At 35.0% G+C, this 23,371-nt stretch overlaps 1 protein-coding gene across 1 annotated transcript in view; it reads left to right on the top strand.

Moving 5' to 3' along the window:
• ipmkb (inositol polyphosphate multikinase b) overlaps positions 1–11,090 on the top strand; it is a 34,133-nt gene extending 23,043 nt beyond the window's left edge. The window contains exons 5-6 of the mRNA XM_056469583.1: positions 5,317–5,398; positions 10,023–11,090. Of these exons, the coding sequence (XP_056325558.1) occupies positions 5,317–5,398; positions 10,023–10,537 (597 nt within the window). The 3' untranslated portion in view covers positions 10,538–11,090. The remainder of the gene's footprint in view (positions 1–5,316; positions 5,399–10,022) is intronic.
• Positions 11,091–23,371: the final 12,281 nt, after the last annotated feature.

The following is a 23,371-nucleotide window of genomic DNA, read 5'->3' as shown; positions in this document are numbered from 1 at the left end:
TTCTGTATTTAGCGATTTCATGCTTTTATTTTTCCCGATTTATTTATGCTTTTGAATTGCATTATGGGACCTTGATCTTTCTTCTAACAACTTTTAACTTTGAAAAGGTGACATGTTTTAATATTTGTATTGGTTTAAAGTGATTAATTGTCTCGGTTGGTGTTGTATATTACACTACAAAACCTTGTAATAAACTGCCAGTATATTTTCTGTTTTTTTACAAACTTATTTCTCTATATATTGTTTCAAACTACTAAAACGTCAATAAAAGTCACTTTGTTAAACTGTAGAGTTGTATTTTCAACATCCAACGTCGACAGAGCAGCGATCAAGGTCCCATATTGCAATTCGCAACCGTAAATAAACAGAAAACACTTGTGATTCACAAAACATGGAAACTGGTAATTAACAGATTTTTTTACATTATAGGTATACAGAGACTTTCTTTATAAAGCACCTTTAACTAAAAAAGTTGACTAAACCTAAAATTGTAAGGCAACTTGCTGCAGAGTTTTTTGAGATGACTCAACTTAAATCGTGTTAAGTTCTTGCAAAAAATGCAGTACTTGGGTTAAAAGTTGAGCAACTCAAAAAAACAACAGATGCTGTGCAGCAAGTCGTCTTACAATTTTAAGTCAACTTATTTTGTTTATAGTGCATAGTGCATTACAAATTGTATATTTTGTTCTTTAAAGGGCATTTAGGTGGGAAAACAATTATGGCTGCCATATTGAGAAGTCTTTCCGTACCAAAGTGCTTATAGCTGGTCACTTTGAAGGAGCATTTGGCATGAAAGATTTCAAAGAGTGCAACTAATAGGCTCCGATGAGCTTTTGCTCAAGTTTTTTGGAGTTGAATCAGGCGTTCCATTTGAAAGTTTATCCCTATAGCCTAATCCTTTCAAAGCTGTCGTTCCAACACAATCTCATGGCAATTCGTAACTTTTTGATTTAGTGGCTAATTCGTATGAGTTTCTTTCATTGTCTCATTCGTACAATTTAGTACAATTTTCTTCTCCCCAAATGACAGTTGGCTTTAGAGGCGGAGTTTGGTGCCACGCCTACTTTTTAAAATCATAATCATTTATCATCATTTTTGAGCAACTGAACTTGTACAAACTTATACGAATTAGCCACTAAACTGACAAAACGTAAAAAAGTTACGTTTCCTTGTGAGATCCTTCTGGAGGGTAAAGCGAAGGGTTAGGGCATAGGGATGAGCCCTTAAAATGAACGTGCTGATAAAAAGTGTCATTTACTGGCCAGGCATGAAGAATAGTGTTTGTGGTCCTTTTTGGCTTATCTGTATGAATTGAGATTTGACAACATTGCCATTTGCGGAAGAAACACCTAGAAATTGTGAAGGAAAAACATGTTTTAGCACTTTGTTGTTGTGTAATTATACCATTAAAACACAAATGTAGTTCTTTAAGAAGTTAATATTTCCATTTGTGATCTCCATCATCTGTAAAAAAATAACTGGTAAAACTGAGAGAATTTCACGCAGTCAGTGAGTCATGCTGTCAGGAAAGAAATGAAAATCTGTTCAGTCTAAATGAGGAGGATGGAGTTTAGAGGGAGAATGTGTGTAACCAAAGGTGAGTGTAAAAGGTCAAGTTAACCAACAGAGAAGGAATGTTTCCACATCACTCTGAAAGACTGTATATGGGTTTACCACTTCTGTAAAACAGAAAACCTTCATTGGGAGTTTGTTTGCCAATAATGAATAAATAAGCCATTAATTTAAACAAAAATAATCATTAATTTAAGAAAATTTAAAAGAATTTATGTATTTTTTATTATTGATTTATTTGATTTCCTATTCATTATTGATTTTTTTTTTTTATTTTATTTTATTTACCTTTGGACTGTAAAGAAATTTTCTGGAAGATCCACAATTTAGCTAAGTCACTTTTTCTTTTTTCTTTTTTTATCGCGTTACACCGTTAAAATTTTTACTATAAAGCAATGCTCTGCATTTATTTAAAATCCCACTGACTTCGACCACAACAGACTGAACAGAAGAGATTCCAAGACCGTAAGGTGGAGCCTAAATGCCACAACTACACCGTTCAAAAATGTTTACTAGACAGGGCATGTCATGTTCAATACATTTTTGCCACTCTTAATTCACTACCCAAAGGTTCAAGCAAAAAAAAAAAAAAAGATCAATTTTAGATTTAGAAAAATGGCAGTGTACACTCACCGGCCACTTTAATAGGTACACCAGACCAACTGCTCTGTTAACGCAAATCTCTAATCAGCCTATCACATAGCAGCAACTCAGTGCATTTAGGCATGTAGACATGGTCAAGATGATCTGCTGGAGTTTAAACTGAGCATCAGAATGGGGAAGAAAGGGGATTTAAGTGACTTTGAATGTGGCATGGTTGTTGGTGCCAGACAGGCTGGTCTGAGTATTTCAGAAACTGCTGATCTACTTTGATTTTCATGCACAAGTGCCACTACTGTCAGCTAAGAACAGGAACAATTTGAGGCTACAATTTGCACAGGCTCACCAAAATTGGGCAATAGAAGATTGGAAAAACCTTGCCTGGTCTGATGAGTCTCGATTTCTGCTGCGACATTTGGATGGTCGGGTCAGAATTTGGTGTCAACAACATGAAAGCATGGATCCATCCTGCCTTTATCAACGGTTTAGACTGGTGGTGGTGTAATGATGCGGGGATATTTTGTTGGCACACTTTGGGCCCATTAGTACCAATTGAGCATTGTCTCAACGCCACAGCGTACCTGAGTATTGTTTCTGACCATGTTCATCCCTTTATGTCCACAGTGTACTCATCTTCTGATAGCTACTTCCAGCAGGATAAAGCGTAAATAATCTCAGACTGGTTTCTTGAACATGACAATGAGTTCACTGTACTCAAATGACCTCCACAGTCACCAGTTCTCAATCCAATAGAGCACCTTTGTGATGTGGTGGAACGGGAGATTCGCATCATGGATGTGCAGTGGACAAATCTGGAGCGACTACGTAATGCTATCATGTCAATATGGACCAAAATCTCTGAGGAATATTTCCAGTAACTTGTTGAATCTATGCCACGAAGGATTAAGGCAGTTCTGAAGGCAAAAAAGGGTTCATCCCAGTACTAGTATGGTGTACCTAATAAAGTGACCGACGTCTGTATACTTACTGTTTTTATTCTTTATATATATATATATATATAAATTCTATAAATGTTTCCCTAGTGAGCAGAACCTGTCAAAAATCAACGCAAAACTAACAAATATTTCATCTTAAAACGAAGTAGGCTTCACATACAGCAAACTTCATTAGCTTCACTAACATAGTAAAATGTGCATTCGTGTGTGAGATAGAGATCATGGAGAAGGTTATATTTGGATATCTGGATGTCCATCAGACAGGATGAGCTTATCACGCTGGCCTCTCCCAGCATCCTCAGGGTCTTTAGCTCGTCTCTTGAGAAACACGGGTGGAGGCCTCCAAACCCTTTATCATTCGCTCATGATGGATGAGGATTATGCAACACTCTTACTTAGGCAAAGACATCTTGTGCTTTATTTTCTTAGAGGAAGTGTGCTGCAAGGCTGACTAAAGGCTTTATATGCCATGCCTTTTGATTTATGTTGGTTCGAGGATGGAGTTGTAAAACTTTTCTGATGCATGTTTTGCATCTCAGATTTAATTTTTTTTTACTCTCAGAATTGCAAGATATAAACTTAAGGGAACACTCTAATTATCTAATTTTATTATTTATTTATTTTTATTCATTGTTTATTTTTATTTTCCATTATTATTATTTATTTATTTTCATTTGTAATTTTTTAAATTTATATTATTATTTTTTGTTATTTTATTATTTATTTTTATTTATTATTTTTATTTTCCATTCATTGTTATTTATTTATATATTTTTATTTGTAATTTTTTTGTAATTTCTTTTATTTATATTATTATTTTTAGTTTAATTTTTTTTATTGTTTTTTATTTTTCATTTTTCATTTTATTACTTTAATATATTTTTATTTATTTTTAATAATAATAATAATAATTAATTATTATTATTATTATTATGATGATGATGATTATTATTATTATTATTATTATTATTATTATTCATTCATTCATTTATTTTCTTTTTTGGCTTAGTCCCTTTATTAATCTGGGGTCGCCACAGTGGAATGAACCGCCAACTTGTCCAGCATATGTTTTACACAGCGGATGCAGTTCCAGCTGCAGCCCATCCCTGGGAAACATCCATACACACTCATTCACACACATACTCTACGGCCCATTTAGCTTACCCAACTCACCTGTACCGCATGTCTTTGAACTTGTGGGGGAAACCGGAGCACCCGGAGGAAACCCACACCAACATGGGGAGAACATGCTAACTCCACACAGAATCACCAACTGACCCATTATTATTATTATTATTATTATTATTATTATTATTATTATTGTTATTATTATAAGAAAATGTATTTAAACACAACATTTTTTTAAGTAATAAAAGTTCTAAAGTCTTGTAAAAACCCCTGTAACACTCCAGGGCTTTTACCAATGAGTTTCTAATAAAGGGTTAAATGAAGCGATTTTGTTTGTAATGTAACTCTTTATGCATTCCTCATTGATTGACCTTGAAGCGACACAGCTTACTTTACCTTCCTACATCCTAAAATATAATTTATCTTGTTTGTTTTCCCTCTTTCATTCCTCCAGGCTTAAAGGTCAACTTAAGTTAAAACGCACACACACACACACACACACACACACACACACACACACACACACATAGTAGAGCCTAATAATTGAAGCAATATCACTGGCTCACCTTAGCCATGTTTTTAAAACAAAATCAATTTTTGATGTCCTCTGGATAGTTGTCCAAAATCATGCACAGGTTGGCCAGTGAGGTCCAAGGTTTTTTTTTTTCAGTGAAATATTGATGGCGAGCAGACGGTATGTAAATTCTCGGCCGCAGTTCGTCCCAGGGGTTCAGCTCTCTGCCAGCCTGTACTGGAAAAAAAACACATGGATGAAAAGAGCCGATCTACATAACCACCAAGCAAACAGAACCATTACTCATAATTGCACTGTTGATTTGGATGATATAGAAAGGAACTTAATGCCCTTCTCGAAATAAACCCAAATTACACAGTACGATATTACATTTTCTCCCTCGTCGCCCTTTCCAGAAGTTCAACTTGAATTGCATTTCCTTATAACTGAAACAGTGAATGTAATGACTGGACATGTCCTCTAGAGGGAGAAACTGTTCACTTTCACTCATGCTCAAGCTTTTCTCTCTGTGTTTTTGTCTGTTAGGTTTATAAAGTGGGCTCAGACGGTTTTGACACCTATGACCAGCATTACGGAAGAGGGCTCGTGAAGGACACCATCAAGGAAGGTACTATCAATCAATGTCTTTATTGTCAAAGTTTATTTATTTTATTTATTTTTTTGAAAAAATACAAGAGAGAGTAATAAAGATAGAAAAAAAAAATTATAATAAAGAACACAAGTATATATTTAAGGGTAAGATATTTAAGAATCAATTACAGTGTATAAATTTAAGTAAGTAAAAAATGAAATAGTTTTGTTTGCTCATTTTCAGATAAGGAAATTATATTTAAATAATGACTAAATTCTTGCAAAAAAAAACTCCCCAGAAAAATATGGTTTGGTGTTAGCAAATTTGCATTTGTGGATATGGAATTTGCAAAGAAAATAAATTAAATTACAAAACAAGCATTTCTTTTAGTAGCGACAGATATAATCATAATAACCAAAAATAAAATCTTTAAAAGTAACAGATACACCTGTTTGTATATTGTTATTATTAAACTATCCAATATTTTTCCAAAATTGTAAAACATAATTACAATCCCAAAATACATGAAAGGAAGTTTCAGTTTGAAATTGACAAATTCAACATTTTATATCAATATTAGAATTCAAATTTCATTAATTGTTGATTAATTTAAAAGAGAATTCTTTGACCTTGTTGGTGAGGAAATATTTTGTTACATAGTAATTCCTGATGTTACAGCTCCCATATGTTACAGATCCCATAACAATGGCACAATTTTCTGGACTTACTGGTATGTTATGTTCTGAAATAAATAAAAAATTTGGCCATTGTTTGTTGCTTTTATTTAAGATCACAAGGAAAGCCCAAAAATAAAAGTTTACCCACCTTTTTTATTCTACTAAAGAAGATATTTTGAAGAAAGCTGAAAAACTCTAACCATTCACAACCATATATTATAAAAAACCATCCACACCACTTTCTACTGGCTTATTACCTGCCTATTATTAAGATGTTAATAGTTTATTAGCACTTATAAACTGTGATCTTATTTTAAACCCAACTACTACCTTACTAACTATTAATAAGCTGATACTTAGTAGTTAATTGAGCTGAAAGTCTTAATCTAAGCATCACTCTTTCTGTTATTGATTTTGACCATTGTTTATGTTGCTCTTTATTTATGATATTAAAATTGACAACCGTAGTAGGAAAAACGGTAACACTTTAGTTTAATTAACGATTTACTTCTGGCTTATTACCTGTCTATTAATAAATATTAACTGATTATTCGTTCTTAAAAAGTATGATCTTACTTTACTTCCCTAATCCTACCCAATACTGCTACTTTAATTAGCAGATAATTAGTAGTTTATTGAGCTAAAAGTCTTAGTTAATGTATTGGTTTTTTAATAGCATTAATTATAAATAAAAAAAGTGATGGGGAAAACATACTATGGAAGTCAATGGTTGCAAGTTTCCAACATTTTTCAAAATATCTTCTTTTGCGTTCAACAGATGAAGGAGTTCAAAAGGGTTTGAAACGCGTAAAGGGTGAGCCAATTATGTTAGAGTTTTCGTTTTTAGCTGAACTACTCTTTAAAACCAACCTGGGCATTTTACGGGCAAAATGCGACCCGCTGGACTCCTTTGAACAAACAAACAAACAACCGTGTAGCATTTACATGAAGTTGATATTGTGATGCTGGTCTTTAAAATACTTTTGGTGTAAAATTGATTCTTTTTTAAGAAAGTTTTTATGAATGTTTATTGAACAGTTTCACAGAATGTTTTTTTTTTTTTTTTTTTTTGAAAATAAATTAACTGTATTGGTCTGGCCCCTACAACCACCCCAGAGTCTAATGAGACCCCTTGAAAAAATTAATTGCCCACCCCTACTTTAAAATGGTTATCTCAACTTGTTTTAAGTAAGTAGTTTAAACAAACAGCAAGCATAATTTTTTGAGTGTACTAGTTTAATTTTGTCCTGAACTGCATGCAGATAACTGGTCTAAATAATGGTCTCATTCTAATTACCATCATCATCTCCTGACTTTTGTTCTTACATTTTCTTTTGTTTGCATCCAAGTATTAATTGTGAAGTGTATACCTGAAAAAAATGTGTTGTCTATTTTTGTTTGGGCTTGTTTTTTGTTGTGTTGTTTTTTTGATTTAATGGAAAACAGTGGGTTTCCATAATAACACCCAGCTTGGAGATGCACTGTAAAGATGTGTTGGGACAACATGAAGGAATTGAGTTAACTTATTTGTCTTTACAAATTTAAGTTGATGGAACATAAAATTTCCCTCAAAAAAAATGTGTTATCTCAACTTGTTTTAAGTAGTTTGAACATATAATTTTTTGAGTATACTAGTTTAATTTTGTCCTAAACTGCATGCAGATAGCTACAGAACAGGTCTAAATTAGTGGTCTTATTATAGAGCTTTTAAAGGTCCTGTGAAGTGCTTTGAAATGTGCATTTTTTTTTTATTTTATGTTTGACGTAATCTCAACTGAAAAACAAAGAAAGTAGGACATAAAGTACCTCCTCCCCTTTAAAAAAAATAAATAAACAGCCAATAGCGTTTTGTTTCATCACAGCTCTGCCAGTGAGAGTGGTTGAGCTCAAGCGCATCAAATGAAAAGCAAATAGGTGCGTTCGACTTCATGCAGCGCAGATCGATCAAAATAAAGCGGTGCATGCTGGTTAGAAATGTTGTCTGGATTGATGCTGCGCAACGCCACGTGACTGTCACATGTGGCATCAAAGTACCGCGACAGCCCTCCAAGATCAGACGATTAATTCAGTCCGTGCAGCATCTGAAGAGCGAATGCAAAAGCTCTGATGACGACACTGATATTACACGACTGGCCGAGTTCACCGCATGACAACAACCACGTGTGTTTCAGGTTTATTATTGGACAACTTCCGATTCACAAATTTCAAAACAAACAGTTCACTTTTTATACCATTTTGTACACATCATGCTTATTAAAAGGCTACAAATATTTTACTGCAGTAATCATGTTTTGTTAAATAATTTGGTTATAAAGGCTAGCTTGTTTGCATACATTTATTTTTAACCTTTGTTTATACAGACTATTTACTGCATTCTGCTCTGTGAACGATTTAAATGATATATTTTAGTAAATAACCTAAATATTAATTAAATTAAGTCTTACAGACTTGAAATAAAATAATTATCATCATTGATCCTGCCACCCTAAAAATTTCTTAACAAATTAAGTTAAAGAACTATTTTATTAAATAATTATAAAATTATTATTAGGATTTATAAAATATTTTATTTCTAGTCCAGCAGTTTATACCTGGTCTTTCTGGGGAAACGTCTACTTAAAGTGTAGCTCAATTATTTTAGGAATGTCTTTTTGTTGAATCTTTTTGGATTAAAGTGCTTTTTTGAAAATGCTTTCATTATCCAAAATAATCTTAATCATTGTTGAAGACTTAATCAAAACACCTTGTTTTGGGTTTTACACTAATATATATTGGAACGTTTTATATCTATAAATGTAAACCCTTTTTTAGCATATTCAAACAAGAAGTTTTAGCCTAAATAAGGGTTTGTAAACTCCTAGAACTTGTTCTTATTGCTTTGTATTTAATAGGCCTGTTCGTTTTTTATGTTTATATTACTCTCTCGTTTCCCCTTATTTCTCTCATGCTTTTGTAAAATATTTAATTCATAATTCCCTTATTGTTTAAAAATGAACTATAGTTTGTAGAGACCGTATTCTGTTTTATTTGTAAATCTTTTGTTGTTATAAATAAAAAAAAAATAATAATAAAAAAAAATGATGACTCAGTGTGATCGGTCATCATGACTGATCACTTTGAACCCCGAAATGTCCGGCTGTCTGGCTTGATGGCTCCGTTTTCAACTCTCTACTATGCAACGCTCTGCTATTCTCGTTGATCACTGGCTGCAGCTGTGCTTCATGTCGAACTACCTAATGAGAAGCGTCTTAAAGGGAGCGGGACATGTCAGATACTAGAGACTAATTGATTAGTCAAGATTTTGAGAAGAAACTGACTTACGAGGTAGAGTTTTCACAATACTGGAATTCGGTACCAATCGATACTGAAATTTTATAAACGTTAATTTCCTGCTAACGTTTGAGCGGTATTGAGCATGTTCTTAAACAGTGCTGTTTTGCCATTAGGTTCACATGCTCAACAGAAATGACTGTGATTGGCCGTAAAGGTCATCATTTCACCAAACTCACTGCTGTTTAATGAGTGTAACCACAGATAAAGGGGCACTCGCATATTTCACAGTCACGTCGATCAGCTGGTTTGTCTATAAGCTGACATACGAGCGATCCGCTAATGAACTGTGGCTTTAAAATGCTCCAGTCTCCCTGTATCTGTGGTTACACTCAGTAAACAGCGGTGAGTTTGATGATCTGATGACCTTCACGGCCAATCATAGTCATTTCTGAGCACACACAATGGCAAATCAGAGGTGTTTAAGAACATGCTCAAATGTTAGCAGGAAATGGACGTTTTTAAAATCTCAGTACCGATTGGTTCCGAATTCCAGTATCGTGACACGAGTATGAGGTGAATTAGTTTTTTTGTTTTTCTACACTATCCTTGATATCCTTGAAGACTAACATGCATATACTAACATCTAAAAAACGTTATTTTAACCTTACTGGACCTTTAACTAAATTACAAGCACCATCCTTATCCCGCAGGTCTATCCAAGTTCTTCTACAATGGCGATACTCTCCGCAAAGACGCCATCACTGCCAGCATCCTCAAAGTCCAGAAGATCCTACAGTGGTTCGAAGGCCAAAGTAGGTTCAACTTTTATGCAAGCTCTCTTCTCTTCGTGTACGAGGGCGTCTGCGCGCCATATCCTGCGAGCCTTCCGGAGAGCCCGATCAAACCCGAGACCTGCGAGCAGAACAACAACATCTCCACCATGTACTCCCTGCACAAGAAAAGCTGCGTCCGGAGCCACTACCAAACCAAACAGGACAACGGCGTCTGGAGCTCCTCGCAGCAGCCCAACGGAAATTGCAGCCTGGCAAGACTGGAAGAGGAGCGAAAAGAGACCAAAAAGGAAGCAGAAGCGGACACGGTTAGTGACGTGGAGGTTAAGATGATCGACTTTGCACATGTCTTCTCTAGTGACGTTCCCGACCAGGGATACATCTACGGCTTGAAGAACCTCCTGAAGGTCCTAAATCAGATTCTGGAGGAGTGAAGGTATGGGTGGTTTTCGTTGTCTCTGTTTATGCGCCTCTCTCTAAATCTGCACTACCTACAGCATCAGTGGAGTAACCTGTTTGTAATCCTTCGTCTACAATGTATGTGCTATAGTCTTTTAAAAGCTTTGTACAGTTTGTTATGATATCTTACTCAGGTAAATGAATCTATAGTGCTTGTGCGTTTATCCCGACTAAAGAAGAATATCAAAACACTCTAATGATATTACGCCTCAGATGTTACAGAAGAGTTCCTGTTTCCAGAGCCATTGCCGTTTTTTATTATTATTTTATTTTATTTTATTTTTTAAATCAGTGTAATCGAAGATAGGAATTCGATGGGTGAGGATGTAAGAAAACGTTTTGTCGTACGTATATATGCTGCCAATATGTCCCTGTCTGTTTCAGACCTGTTGAATCGTGAATTTTATCTCAGTTGTTTTTTTTTTAAAGAAAATGTGATTTGAGAAGAATTAAACCTTTGTAAATGTGTAAACGGTTTGTGATTACTAATGCAATATCTGTCAAGAATCCCGTTTTCTTCATCATATATATATATATATATATATATACAGCCCTTGTGTATATATCGTGTGTCTGCATCAGATGCCAAAGTTTCCATCAATGAAGTCTGCTTGAATTGTGATTTTTAAGTATTTTTCTTATTACTTAATGATTTTCTTGAGGAGTGAGCTGGTGTTTGATTTATTTGGGGATTAAATAGGATATGATAGTATTTTAGTAGGATACCGTAAGAGAGAAAAACAGGAATATCCTCAATTATTAACTTTTATTTTAACAGAGGAATGGTTTTACACTTTGTTGTTGTTTTTTCTTATTTTTTAATTTGCAGGAGAGAATAACTTTGTCAGTTATTTAAATCGACAATTCACCCCAAAATATAAATTACTCACCATTTATTCACCCTCAGGTTGTTCAAAACATTTACGAGTCTCTTTCTTCAGATTAGCTGAGTTTCGAATTCAGAAGTGAGCCTTTTGAAGTTTGCAAAAAACAAAACAAATTAGGTGAGTTTCAAGTTTTTGAGAGGCTGACTGTAGTATTGGTAACTTAGCAACCAACAGTAAACAAGGAAAGCTTAATTGAGGCAGCTGATTAGGCATTTGGGTGTAATGTTTGCTACGTCAGAGTTTATTCAGCAAATATATATATATATATAAATTTATTTTTTATTTTTTTGCAAATTAAGGCATTTTCAAAATTTGGCATCTCCATAACTTGTTTCTCATGCGATTACTTTAAAATATGCGTTAACACAAGGATGGGTACCAGTGACTACCAGTTTCCAATATTTTTCCTAGTATCTGAAGAAAGAAACGTTGACTGGTTTGAAACAAGTGGTGGGTAAATAAATGATGACAGAATCTTAATTTTTGGTTAAACTTTATTTTAACAGAAGAATAGTTTTACACGTTGTTGTTTTTTTGTTTTTTCTTATTTTTTAATTTGCAGGAGAGAAAAACTTGTCAGTTATTTAAATCGACAATTCACCCCAAAATATAATTTACTCACCATTTATTCACCCTCAGTTGTTCACAACATTTACGAGTCTCTTTCTTCAGATCAGCTGGGTTTCGAATTCAGAAGTGAGCCTTTTGAAGTTTGCAAAAAAACAAAACAAATTAGGTGAGTTTCAAGTTTTAGAGAGGCTGACTGTAGTATTGGTAACTTAGCAACCAACAGTAAACAAGGAAAGCTTAATTGAGGATGCTGATTAGGCACTTGGGTTTAATATTTGCTATGTCAGAGTTTATTTATCAAATGTCTGTCCGTCCCTCATTGTTTACATTAAACCTTTTCTGTAAACCACCTCCAGTGAGTGTAAAAAATGTTTTGTTTGCAAATAGTTTTTATTCTTATTTGGCATTTCCGTCACCTGTTTCTCATGCAACTACTTTAAAATGCTCATTAACACAGTGATGGATACCACTGGCTACCAGTTTCCAATTCTTTATTCCAATATTAGTATCCTTTTTTTGTTTTTCTTTTTCAACTGAAGAAAGAAACGTTGACAGGTTTGAAACAACAAGTGGTGGGTGAATAAATGATGATAGAATCATCATTTTTGGTTGAACTAACCTTTTAACCAAGGTCTACATTTAAAGTTTTGACTTTCATGGAAAAAAAAAAGGAATTTTGAAGGGGCCATAAATCGAGGAATCGAGTTTCACTTGATCTTTTGACACGTGTACTTTTAAAATCATCTTATAAGTTTCAGAACTTAAGTACAAAAACCACCTTTATTTAGCTTCCAGAATGGCTCATTTCATATATAGGTTCAATATGATGTAATAGATCGATGTAAGTGTCTAAAAATTAAAGATAATGTATTGCCATTTATATTGAATCCATTAGTAATGTCGCAAATCACAAGTGTGAGTGATGTTGCTTTAAATGCATCACTTTTGCTTTATTTCTGCTGTCTGGTTGATATGGTTTGTGTACCAAGTATTTCAACATTCAATGACTTATATTTTCCATACAGGACTATATATTATATTAATTGACAAAACTGTTGCCCAATCATAGCAGTCAGTGTTTAATTCCAAGTCTTATATCATAGCAAAATCAGTGGGCATTCCAAAGCACAATAGAAAATAGGCAATTAATTCAGAAAGATGTACCTCATAGAATGTGTGGGTGTCTGTGTGTACAATGTGGTTCATGACCCCTTTAAAATTGTGATTTTCAGGCATGGTGGTGAATTATCAAATTTTGCTTGGTTACATTCAGAAAATTGTACTGACTATTGAAATGATTTAATTGAAAACATGTATCTGGTGTTCTGCCTTGACTGGAAAAAAATCGTGGAAATCCATAGATGGTGTTTGGTTCTCAGGCATACAGTGTGTATTATTACAAATGGTCTGCTTACATGTATTACACTCATCACTTTACATCTCAATATGTTTAGCTCATGATATCAGGAAACGTATTTTTTTAACTTCATATGGATCTCATTTTGTTTGTTGTTGTTTGTGTCTGTATTGTCTTATTATCTTGGCTGTAATGGATGTTGAAAGACGGCTAGCATAACGCATTGTACGAAAACTATTTAACGTTCTTGTTCACATGCACCTTTAAAATGGCACAACATAGGAACATTTGCTTTTTCGTTTTGTACCCCAAAATACAACGCGTGCATAAATGGCGTAGCTCTAAAATGGAAATATATTACAAATTACCTTTGTGCCTATCAAAAAGTAAATAAGTCATTGTGTATTATGCAACACAGGCTCATTAGAAATATAATTCAGCTTACATTTTTGTGAAACGTGCTTCGACATACGTTTGACTGCAGTTTTTAGGTAAATTGAAAGCTACAAGCCAGTATGACTACAACAATTTGTGTTCCTTTTCACACTAATGATATTTACAGGGACATGTTATTGATGAATGAAGGATTATTTTCATGCAGATCTTTGCAGAACACGAAATTAATACCACAAAACAACTTTACAGGGTCTGTGAGTAGTAATTGAATATGTTTGCATATCTCATTATGGACAACTTTTTTTGACCTGGTCAGTTTGCTCATTAGCTCATATTGTAGAGTGTTTTACTCGTACAGAGTGCTCTGGTTCGAGTCCAGCAAAGCACAGTTCCACAAAGAAAATAAAGCCTGTAAAATTAAGATAAATTAAAATTAAAAATGTAAAGTTTAAGGTAAACAATGTGGCTGGGATGCATTTTTCTCTTACATTTGCTTTTCAAAACACTATTGGTTGGGTTTAGGCCAGTCGTTGTTAAGATGATAGCAAGATAAGCTCTGCCTCCTTGCACAAGAAGAACGTGCGTCTTACACATTCAACAAAACATACCCTGAATAACATATTTCAGCTTAGCAAAAATGTAGACAGCACCCTCTGGTGGATTTTTCATCTAAAACGTGCAACAAAATGTACCCTGAGCAACATATTTTAGCTGATCTGGGCCAGGTCTGTCAGGAGCACTTTTTACTTAACATAGATAATTGAATCGGATAAGACCATTAGCAATTAGCATCTTACTCAAAAATGACCAACCTGTTTTAATAATTTTCTTATTTAAAGCTTGACTCTTCTATAGTTACATCATGTATTAAAACCGACAAAAAAGTTGCTATTTTCTAGGCTGATATGGCTAGGAACTATAATTTAATTTTAGCGTAATAATCTAGAAACTTTGCCATAGCAGGCTCAATAATATGACGCAGTTCCTAAAATTAGCCTATCTTCCAATAAAAAAGGGGACTTTCATATAGCAACATTGTAAAACCAAAAATCAAGGTAAACTATGTGGCCGTGATGCGTTTTTCTCTTACGTTTTCTTTTGAAAACGCTATTTGTTTGATTTAGGTCAGTCACTTTTAGGCAATTATAAAACAAGCCCAGCGTTCTCACACAAGAAGAACATACAACAAAACGTACCCTAAGTAACATATTTCAGTTTAGCAAAAATTAGACCGCACAGTCTAGTGAATTTTTCATCTGAAATGTGCAACGATATGTACCCGGAGCAACGTATTTTAGCAAATCTGAGACAAGTCTGGCAGGAGCACTTTTAGCTTAGCTTAGCATAGATAATTGAATCGGATTAGACTATTAGCATTACCATCTCACTCATAAATGATTAAACTCAATCAATAATACAACAAAACATACCCTAGGTAATGTATTTAGATTTGCCAAAATGTAGGCAGTGCCCTCTAGTGGATTTGTCATTTAAAACATGTAACCAAATGTACTCTGAGCAACCTATTTTAGCCGATCTGAGCCAGGTCTGGCAGGAGGACTTTTAGCTTAGCATAGATAATTGAATTGGATTAGACCATTAGCAATTGGCATCTCACTCAAATGACCAAACAGTTTCAATAATACAACAAAACATACCCTAAGTAATGTATTTCAGATTAGCAAAAATGTAGACAGCGCCTTCAAGTAGATTTTTCATCTGCAACGTGCAACGAAATGTACCCGGAGCAACATATTTTAGCCAAACAGACAGGTCTAGCAGGAGCACTTTTAGCTTAGCTTAGCATTGATAATTGAATCGGATTAGACCAATAGCAATTAGCATATCACAAAAAATGGCCAAACAGTTTCAGTAATACAACCAAACATACCCCAAGTAATGTATTTCAGATTAGCAAAAATGTAGACAGCGCCCTCTAGTGGATTTTTTTGCATCTGAAATGTGCAACAAAATGTACCTGGGGCAACATATTTTAGCCGATCTGAGCCAGGTCTGGCAAAAGCACATTTAGCTTGGCATAGATAATTGAATCGGATTAGACCATTAGCATTTAGCATCTCACTTATAAATAATTAAACCATTTCAATAATACAACAAAACACACCCTAAGTAATGTATTTCAGATTAGCTAAATATAGACTGCGCCCTCTAGTGGATTTTTCATCTGAAACATGCAGCGAAATGTACCCGGAGCAACATATTTTAGCGGAACTGAGACTTAGCTTGGCAGAGATTCAGATTAGAGCATTAGCAATTAGAATCTCACTCAAAAATGACCAAACACTTTCAAAAATACAACAAAACACACCATAAGTAATGTAGACAGCGCCCTGTAGTGTATTTTTCATCTGAAACATGCATCAAAATGTACTCGGAACAAAATATTTTAGCAGATCTGAGCCAGGTCTGGCAGGAGCACATTTAGCTTAGCTTAGCTTAGCTTTGCATAGATAATTGAATTGGATTAGACTATTAGCAATTAGCATCTCGCTCAAAAATGACCAGTTTTAATAATTTTCCTATTTAAAGCTGGACCCTTCTATAGTTACATTGTGTGCACAAATGCACCCTCTAGTGGATTTTTCATCTGAAACGTGCAACAAAATGCACCCAGCAATGTATTTTACGTTTCACAAAAATGTAGGCTGAGGCAGTTATTTCAATGAGCCTAAGTTGGTATTATAAGAAGGTCTTCATTAGTGACCATAGATGAAAATTGGTCTAAAGCTCTGGAATACTATTATTGCTCTCCATTATTATATGCTTTTGTTCATAAGAACCGATGTCATGTTTACATTTCTATCTTTATGGTTATCTGGACAAAAACACAATGTCATATAGTCATACATGCATAACTCAATAATTATTGTCCATTAATAATTTTTTATCTCATGCACTGAATTCCTGTGTACATTTTGCTTTTGTTAATTACTAAAGTTTATCTGTCAGATCGTCTTTATTTCTGATTATTTGTCTTTGTTTTTATTAATAATAGTGGATGGCACCCGATTGGTTACTACTGTATGGCGGTGCTTATTAAAGCACTTTAGTGAGACTGGATTGATCAATCTTAGAATATTTAAGGGCATGAAACTGTTGAATCTCATCAGACGGACAAATGAAGCCTAAAAACACTCACGTTAATGTCTGTACACTGGCTAAAGCTTTTGTTTGGTGGAACGGCAGAAATATTTCCACGGCATTCATTTTATGACAATGTCTTTGGTGTCTTTTACGCTTGCTGTTCGATATGCTGAAATATACAGACCTGGTTCAGTGATCTCTCAATATAAAACGTTGAACTTATAGGAAGTAACATGAAGACAGAATTCAGCTAATGAAAACTCGTATGCTTTTCCAATGAATAATACATTCTCAATGTCAGCCATGGTAGAATCATAGCTGTTTGCCCTGAAATGAACTTTTTATAGTGATTTATTTTCAATAATCGAATAAACTTGTTGTTATGATAAATCTTTATGGAAAAGAGAACTAATCCAAAACGGATCAATAAACACTCTTGTTAAGCAGATGTGATGCTTACTGACCTGTACAGTGTGTAGTTTTTGGAGATCTAATGTCTGTTCAGCCCTGAACTCATTATTCTCTTTACAGATTACCGCTTTTGAATATAGATATATGAACATGACATTAACTTGATGATACTGGGTGTATATTTGAAAAAAAAATCATTTAATAAAATCTACATTTAATACCAGGTTTTGCTGTCTGTGTTCATTTTCTGGCTTTATTTGTGTTTGTGTATGGCTCATTTGTATTTTATTTCAGCATTTATCTTAAAGGGATAGTTCACACACAAACGTATAATTTCCTTCAGCATTTGCTTGTCACAATCCTGATTGACTTTATTTTTTTCTGTCGAACACAAAAGAAGTTATTTTGAAAAATGTTGGAAATAGGTAACCATTGACTTCCATAATATTTGTTTTCTTTTGCTATGAAAGTCAGTGGTTATTGGTTTCTAACATTCTTTAAATAAACAATGGTTTGGAACCACTTGAGGGTGAGTATTTTTTTATTTTTGAGTGAATTATCCGTTTAATTAAGCAGGTAATAGAATGTATTAATGGTGTTTTCTAAGGTAAGGCAAGTATAAGTTGTTATTCAGACAGATATGTACTAAGACATTAAGTATTTAACCTACATCCACCTAGATTAAAGGAACACTCATTTTACAACTCTCCAGTTCAGCTTCACCCATTTTCAATCCGTTTAGCTGATCTCCAGGTCTGTCGGGAACACTTTTAGCTTAGCTTAGCATAAATAATTGAATCAGATTAGACCGTTAGCATCTTGGTCAAAAATGACCAAAGAGTTTTGATCATTTTCCTATTTAAAGCTTCCATAGTTAAATCGTCTACTAAGACAGACAAAAAATGAAAAGTTGCTATTTTCTTGGCTGATACTTGGCTGCAACTATACTCAAGGAACTTTGCTGTTGTACCATGGTACAGCACGCACAATATGGCCGTTCCTAAAATGAGCCTATTCCAAAAAGTGACTTAAAAAAAAAAAAAAAAAAAAGTATAACTACATTATAAAACACCAACAATCTTGCTAAAAGGCAATAGCAATGTGTTCAAGCATGCTAATAGCATCTTGATTCGTTCGGTTTAATCATGCTAGCATCATTAGAAACATATTAAAGCATTAGCAACGTTTTGGCAACATGTTATCATGTCGTCAAAAGATGGTAATTGTGTGCTGACATGCTAAAACATATAGGGCTCTATTTTAACCATCTGGGCCAGCGGTGGCGAACCTGTTTGGCATGATGAGCCAAAAAAAAAAACGTTATCACTGCAAAGAGCCACATAACAGATGCCCAAACAACAGTATATCTGTCACAATAACTTATACACCTAATTATATAACGCAATAGTTTTCATGGATTTAAATTAGCCTACCTCATTTTACTTGACTCAGTGGGACACCTGACATTCCTTGGTTTCTACAATCTTTTTCAGGTCTGGCTCGTAATCAGTTGTGGCTACTCGTAGTAACTCTTTCACATGTGTGTCAGTAAGAACAGAGCGATGCTTTGATTTCACTAGTTTCAGTGTCGAAAAAAGTGATTCACAGACATAAGTTGACCCAAACATTGACAACAGTTTGAGTGCAGCCTAAAATGTTCTGCGCTCATCTTCGTATTTACGCTTAGCTGTACGCTTTCCTGACTCTGCCATGATGATTTATATTTACGAACTGCACGTCACTCGTGTTGCCGCCCAATCACACGGAGCTTCAGTGTCAACCCTTGACTGAAGGCGTGTCTGAAGTTAGAGCTGAAACGATCGTCATAGAAGTGTCAGAAAATGAAATTCAGTCAGCAATAGGCCACTGTATAGCAGGTGTATTTGCATACAGCGATCTGATTGGCTGACGCGTCCGTTGGCGCTTGAAAAGTTAAGCTACTCCCAGCTTCTGCAGCGAGCAACGCTGAAGCCCCGTGTGAATGGGGCATTAGTCAATTGGTTAATGTATGTTAAATCGCGCGAGAGGTTGAGCCGCACAAGAGCAGTAAACGAGCCGCGGGTTCGCCACCCCTGATCTAGGCGCAAAGTCTAAAGCACAGGGTGCAAAATCATTAAGGGCGTGTCCGAATCCACCTTTGCTATTTTAAGAAAAAAAAAATACGCTCCGGCGCATGGTCTAACAGGGTTGTGCTTATTCTCTTAATGAGTTATGGGTGTGTTTTGAAAATAAATCAATGAGTCTCATCTTTCATTCCCTTTAAGAGTCAGTTGTGTCGCGCCATGGTGCATTTGCTATTTACATGGTGAACTTTGTTAGTGGAAAAACTGAACACTTCACTAGCGAGAAAACCGTTAAACAGAGCATCTGCAGCACGATGATAAAGAACGAGCCTCCTCCAATGGTTGTTCTTTCTTTCGTGGTTATGGAAACGATGTTGTATGCACAGACATTTATTAGCCTACATAATTACTTTCATTTGTTAAGAGCAAAGATTTGTTTCAAAACTATTTCTAAAATCAGTTCTAATTTCCAGCAAATTAATAAATGAACAATAATAACCAAGGGAAGAGTTATATACAAACACACATGCTACGCCCTATATGGTCCAAAACCTGGACAGGTGGACAAATGTAAGCTTGTTTTTAATAAAACAAATAAAAATCTGCATATAATAAATAATACTGCTAATAATAATAACATTAAACAAAAGCAAGTTGTCATGAATAATCTGAAAAAGCCCCCCGAGATGAAGGTATGGAGGCAGTGGTTTTTATATTTATGTAGAAAATAATATTTTTTGTAATATTTTAACCATTTATTTATTCTTTTTTTTTTTTTCATTTGTAAAGATATTTGTGTATTGCTCTACATCCTGCATGTTTTAAGCAATGTGTAAGCGAGGCGCACAAGTATCTGCTCTGTGCTGGACTTTAGACCTGCTTTCAGCTGGTCAGTTGAGCAGTCTAGTTCCTCAAAATAGCAACCTGCCAACAATGCGCCTGAACACACCTTTTTTCTAGAACGAAACACCCATGAGTCCACAAAGTGGCGCAAATGGATTTGCTATGACGGAAAACGAAAAAATTAAGGTTGCGCTGGTCTGAAAATAGCAACACGTCGGTGCAAACACGTCTGGCACCTTATTGCTCCGGGTGTATAATAGGGCCTATAGTCACGAGTTACTAATGTGGCAATAAATAAACACTCAAACTCAACTTTAGCACATTGGTAGCGTGTTTCTAAAACCTCAGAAGCAGAAATGTGTTCATGTCACAAAAAGCTTACAAACATGCTAGCAACATTGTAAAAATGTTAGAAACAGCTATAAAATGTTAGAAACATGCTAGTAACTTCAATGTTAAAAAAGTTGACTCAACTTGAATGTTGTCAACTCAAATGTCCTCAAGTTTGTTGCTTTAATTTTAAGTCATCTTTGCTTTATTTTTACAGTGTTGTTGATATGCTAACATGCTAACATGCTAACAATGTAGCAATAAGCTTACTCAAGCCAACATAGAAGTTTGTTTTGAATGAAATTTGCTGTGTAGTTGTATGTAAAGTTGCTTTACTATCTTAATATCATTAGATGGTGGCTTTTTTCTGCAATATAAAAAGATAGAACTGTGAATTTCACAACTTTGTAATTTTAAATCATGTAAAATCATCTCTATTTTACTTACAATCTTAACTTTTTATTTCCACCACAGAATTATGACTTTATATTTTACAGTTCTGACTTCAGTTCCTGCATCCTGAAATTGTGAGATATAAAAAAACCGGAACTTTATTTTTGTATTCCATGGTGGAAATGCGATTCTGCATAATGAGCTCATTTCTATATAGAGGTGACTGAAAGCGGCAAACCGGCCTGGAAATCATGCTATATCTCAAATGTAAGTGTCAGACTGATTGCTTGCAGTAGGCTAGATGTGAGATGATGTGATAAATGCGCGCACGCACACATGGATGCATCATGGGGTATTTGAAAGTCACATGTATGACAGAGCAGACCTGATTGGCTTGTCTCTCCTCATCTGTAGCAGCTGAGGTGAACTCCAGTGTCATTTCAATATTTCTGAGGCACTGACGTGAAGGTGAATATGGTAGCATACAAAGATCCAAATGTATTTTGATGACACATGTCATGCTTTTTTTTTGTGCCCACTACTGTATTTTCAGTTAATTAGCTTACTATTCTATCAATCTGTAGCTTCCTCCGTGCCTTTTGGTGGTGGTGTCTGAATATTTTAGTTCATAACAGTTTTAGGATATGTATGATTTTACTTGATATTGACAGTTATCATGAATGGGGTTTGTTTACATGAATCTTTGAGATAATAAAATATGTTTAAATTAAGTTATATGAGTAATGAGTACACCCTACAACAAGTTCAGTGATATTTTATATTAAAAGAAAAATAAATGAGACCACTTGAAAATTGTCAGTTTCTCTGGATTTATTAGGTGGAAATTTAAGTAAAATATTAACATTTAGTTTATACTATAAATGTTTGACAGTGTTTTTAATTTATTTTTTTATTTCAAATCATATATATTGTCATTAATAGCATATGCGCTCACCAGTCACTTTATTAGGTACACCTGTCCAACTGCTCGTTAACTCAAATTTCTAATCAGCCAATCACATGGCAGCAACTCGTTGCATGTAGACATGGTCAAGACGATCTGCTGCAGTTCAAACTGAGCATCAAAATGGGGAGGAAAGGGGATGTAAGTGACTGGATGCGGCATGGTTCTTGGTGCCAAACAAGCTGGTCTGAGTATTTTAGAAACTGCTGATCTACTGAGATTTTCATGCACAACCATCTGTAGGGTTTACAGAGAATGGTCCGACAAAGAGGAAATATCCAGTGAGCGGCAGTTCTGTGGGCGCAAATGCCTTGTTGATGCCAGAGGTCTGATGATAATGGCCAGACTGATTCCAGCTGATAGAAAGGCAACAGTAACTCAAATAACCACTTGTTACAACCGAGGTCTGCAGAAGAGCATCTCTGAACACACAACACGTCAAACCTTGAGGCAGATGGGCTACAGCAGCAGAAGACTGCACAGGGTGCCACTCCTGTCAGCTAAGAATAGAAACTGAGGCTACAATTCGCACAGGCTCACCAAAATTGGACAATAGAAGATTGACAAAACATTGCCTAGTCTGAGTCTCAATTTCTGCAGCGAAATTAGAACGGTAGAGTCTGAATTTGGCGTCAACAGCATGAAAGCATGGATCCATCCTGCCTTGTATCAACGGTTCAAGCTTGTGGTGGTGGTGTAATGGTGTGGGGAACATTTTCCTGGCACACTTTGGGCCCATTAGTGCCAGTTGAGCATCGTGTCAACGCCTACCTGAGTATTGTTGCTGACCATGTCCATCCTATTATGACCACAGTGTACCCATCTTTTGATGGTTGCTTCCAACAGGATAACGAGCCATGTCATAAAGCGCAAATCATCTCAGACTGGTTTCTTGAACATGTCAATGAGTTCACTGTACTCCAATGGCCTCCACAGTCACCAGAGCTCAATCCAATAGAACACCTTTGGGATGTGGATGCATCATGGATGTGCAGCTGACAAATCTGCAGCAACTGTGTGATGCAGTCATGTCAATTTGGAGCAAAATCTCTGAGGAATATTTCCAGTATCTTGTTGAACCTATGCCATAATGGATTAAGGGGATTAAGTTAGTTCTGAAGGCAAATAGGGTCCAACCCGCTACTAGTAAGGTGTACCTAATAATGTGGCCGGTGAGTGTATAAATTATGACAATATTTTTACCGTAAACTATTGCCATTTTTTAGAAATTGACAGTTGGCTAGAATAACAAATGTTTTAGGATCTGGGCTATTAACCTGAAGTTCAAACTCTGTCTTAAATTAATTCACATATCTGAAAGACATCTTTTTTATTTTATACAAAATGATACAAATAAAAGTGCTCTAAATGATGCACTTTTTATTTTACAGTTGAAAGAAATGACATCAGCCAATAAAACTATTAGGTCTTAATGAAGTATATATTACATCAAATGTATTCTTAACAATTTAAGGTGTATTTTAAAGTGT

The sequence above is a fragment of the Danio aesculapii genome, chromosome 12 (genome assembly GCF_903798145.1).
Source record: "Danio aesculapii chromosome 12, fDanAes4.1, whole genome shotgun sequence".
Lineage (NCBI taxonomy): Eukaryota > Metazoa > Chordata > Actinopteri > Cypriniformes > Danionidae > Danio > Danio aesculapii.
The sequence above is the reverse complement of the archived record's forward strand: the minus strand, read 5'-3'. Positions and strand labels throughout refer to the sequence as shown.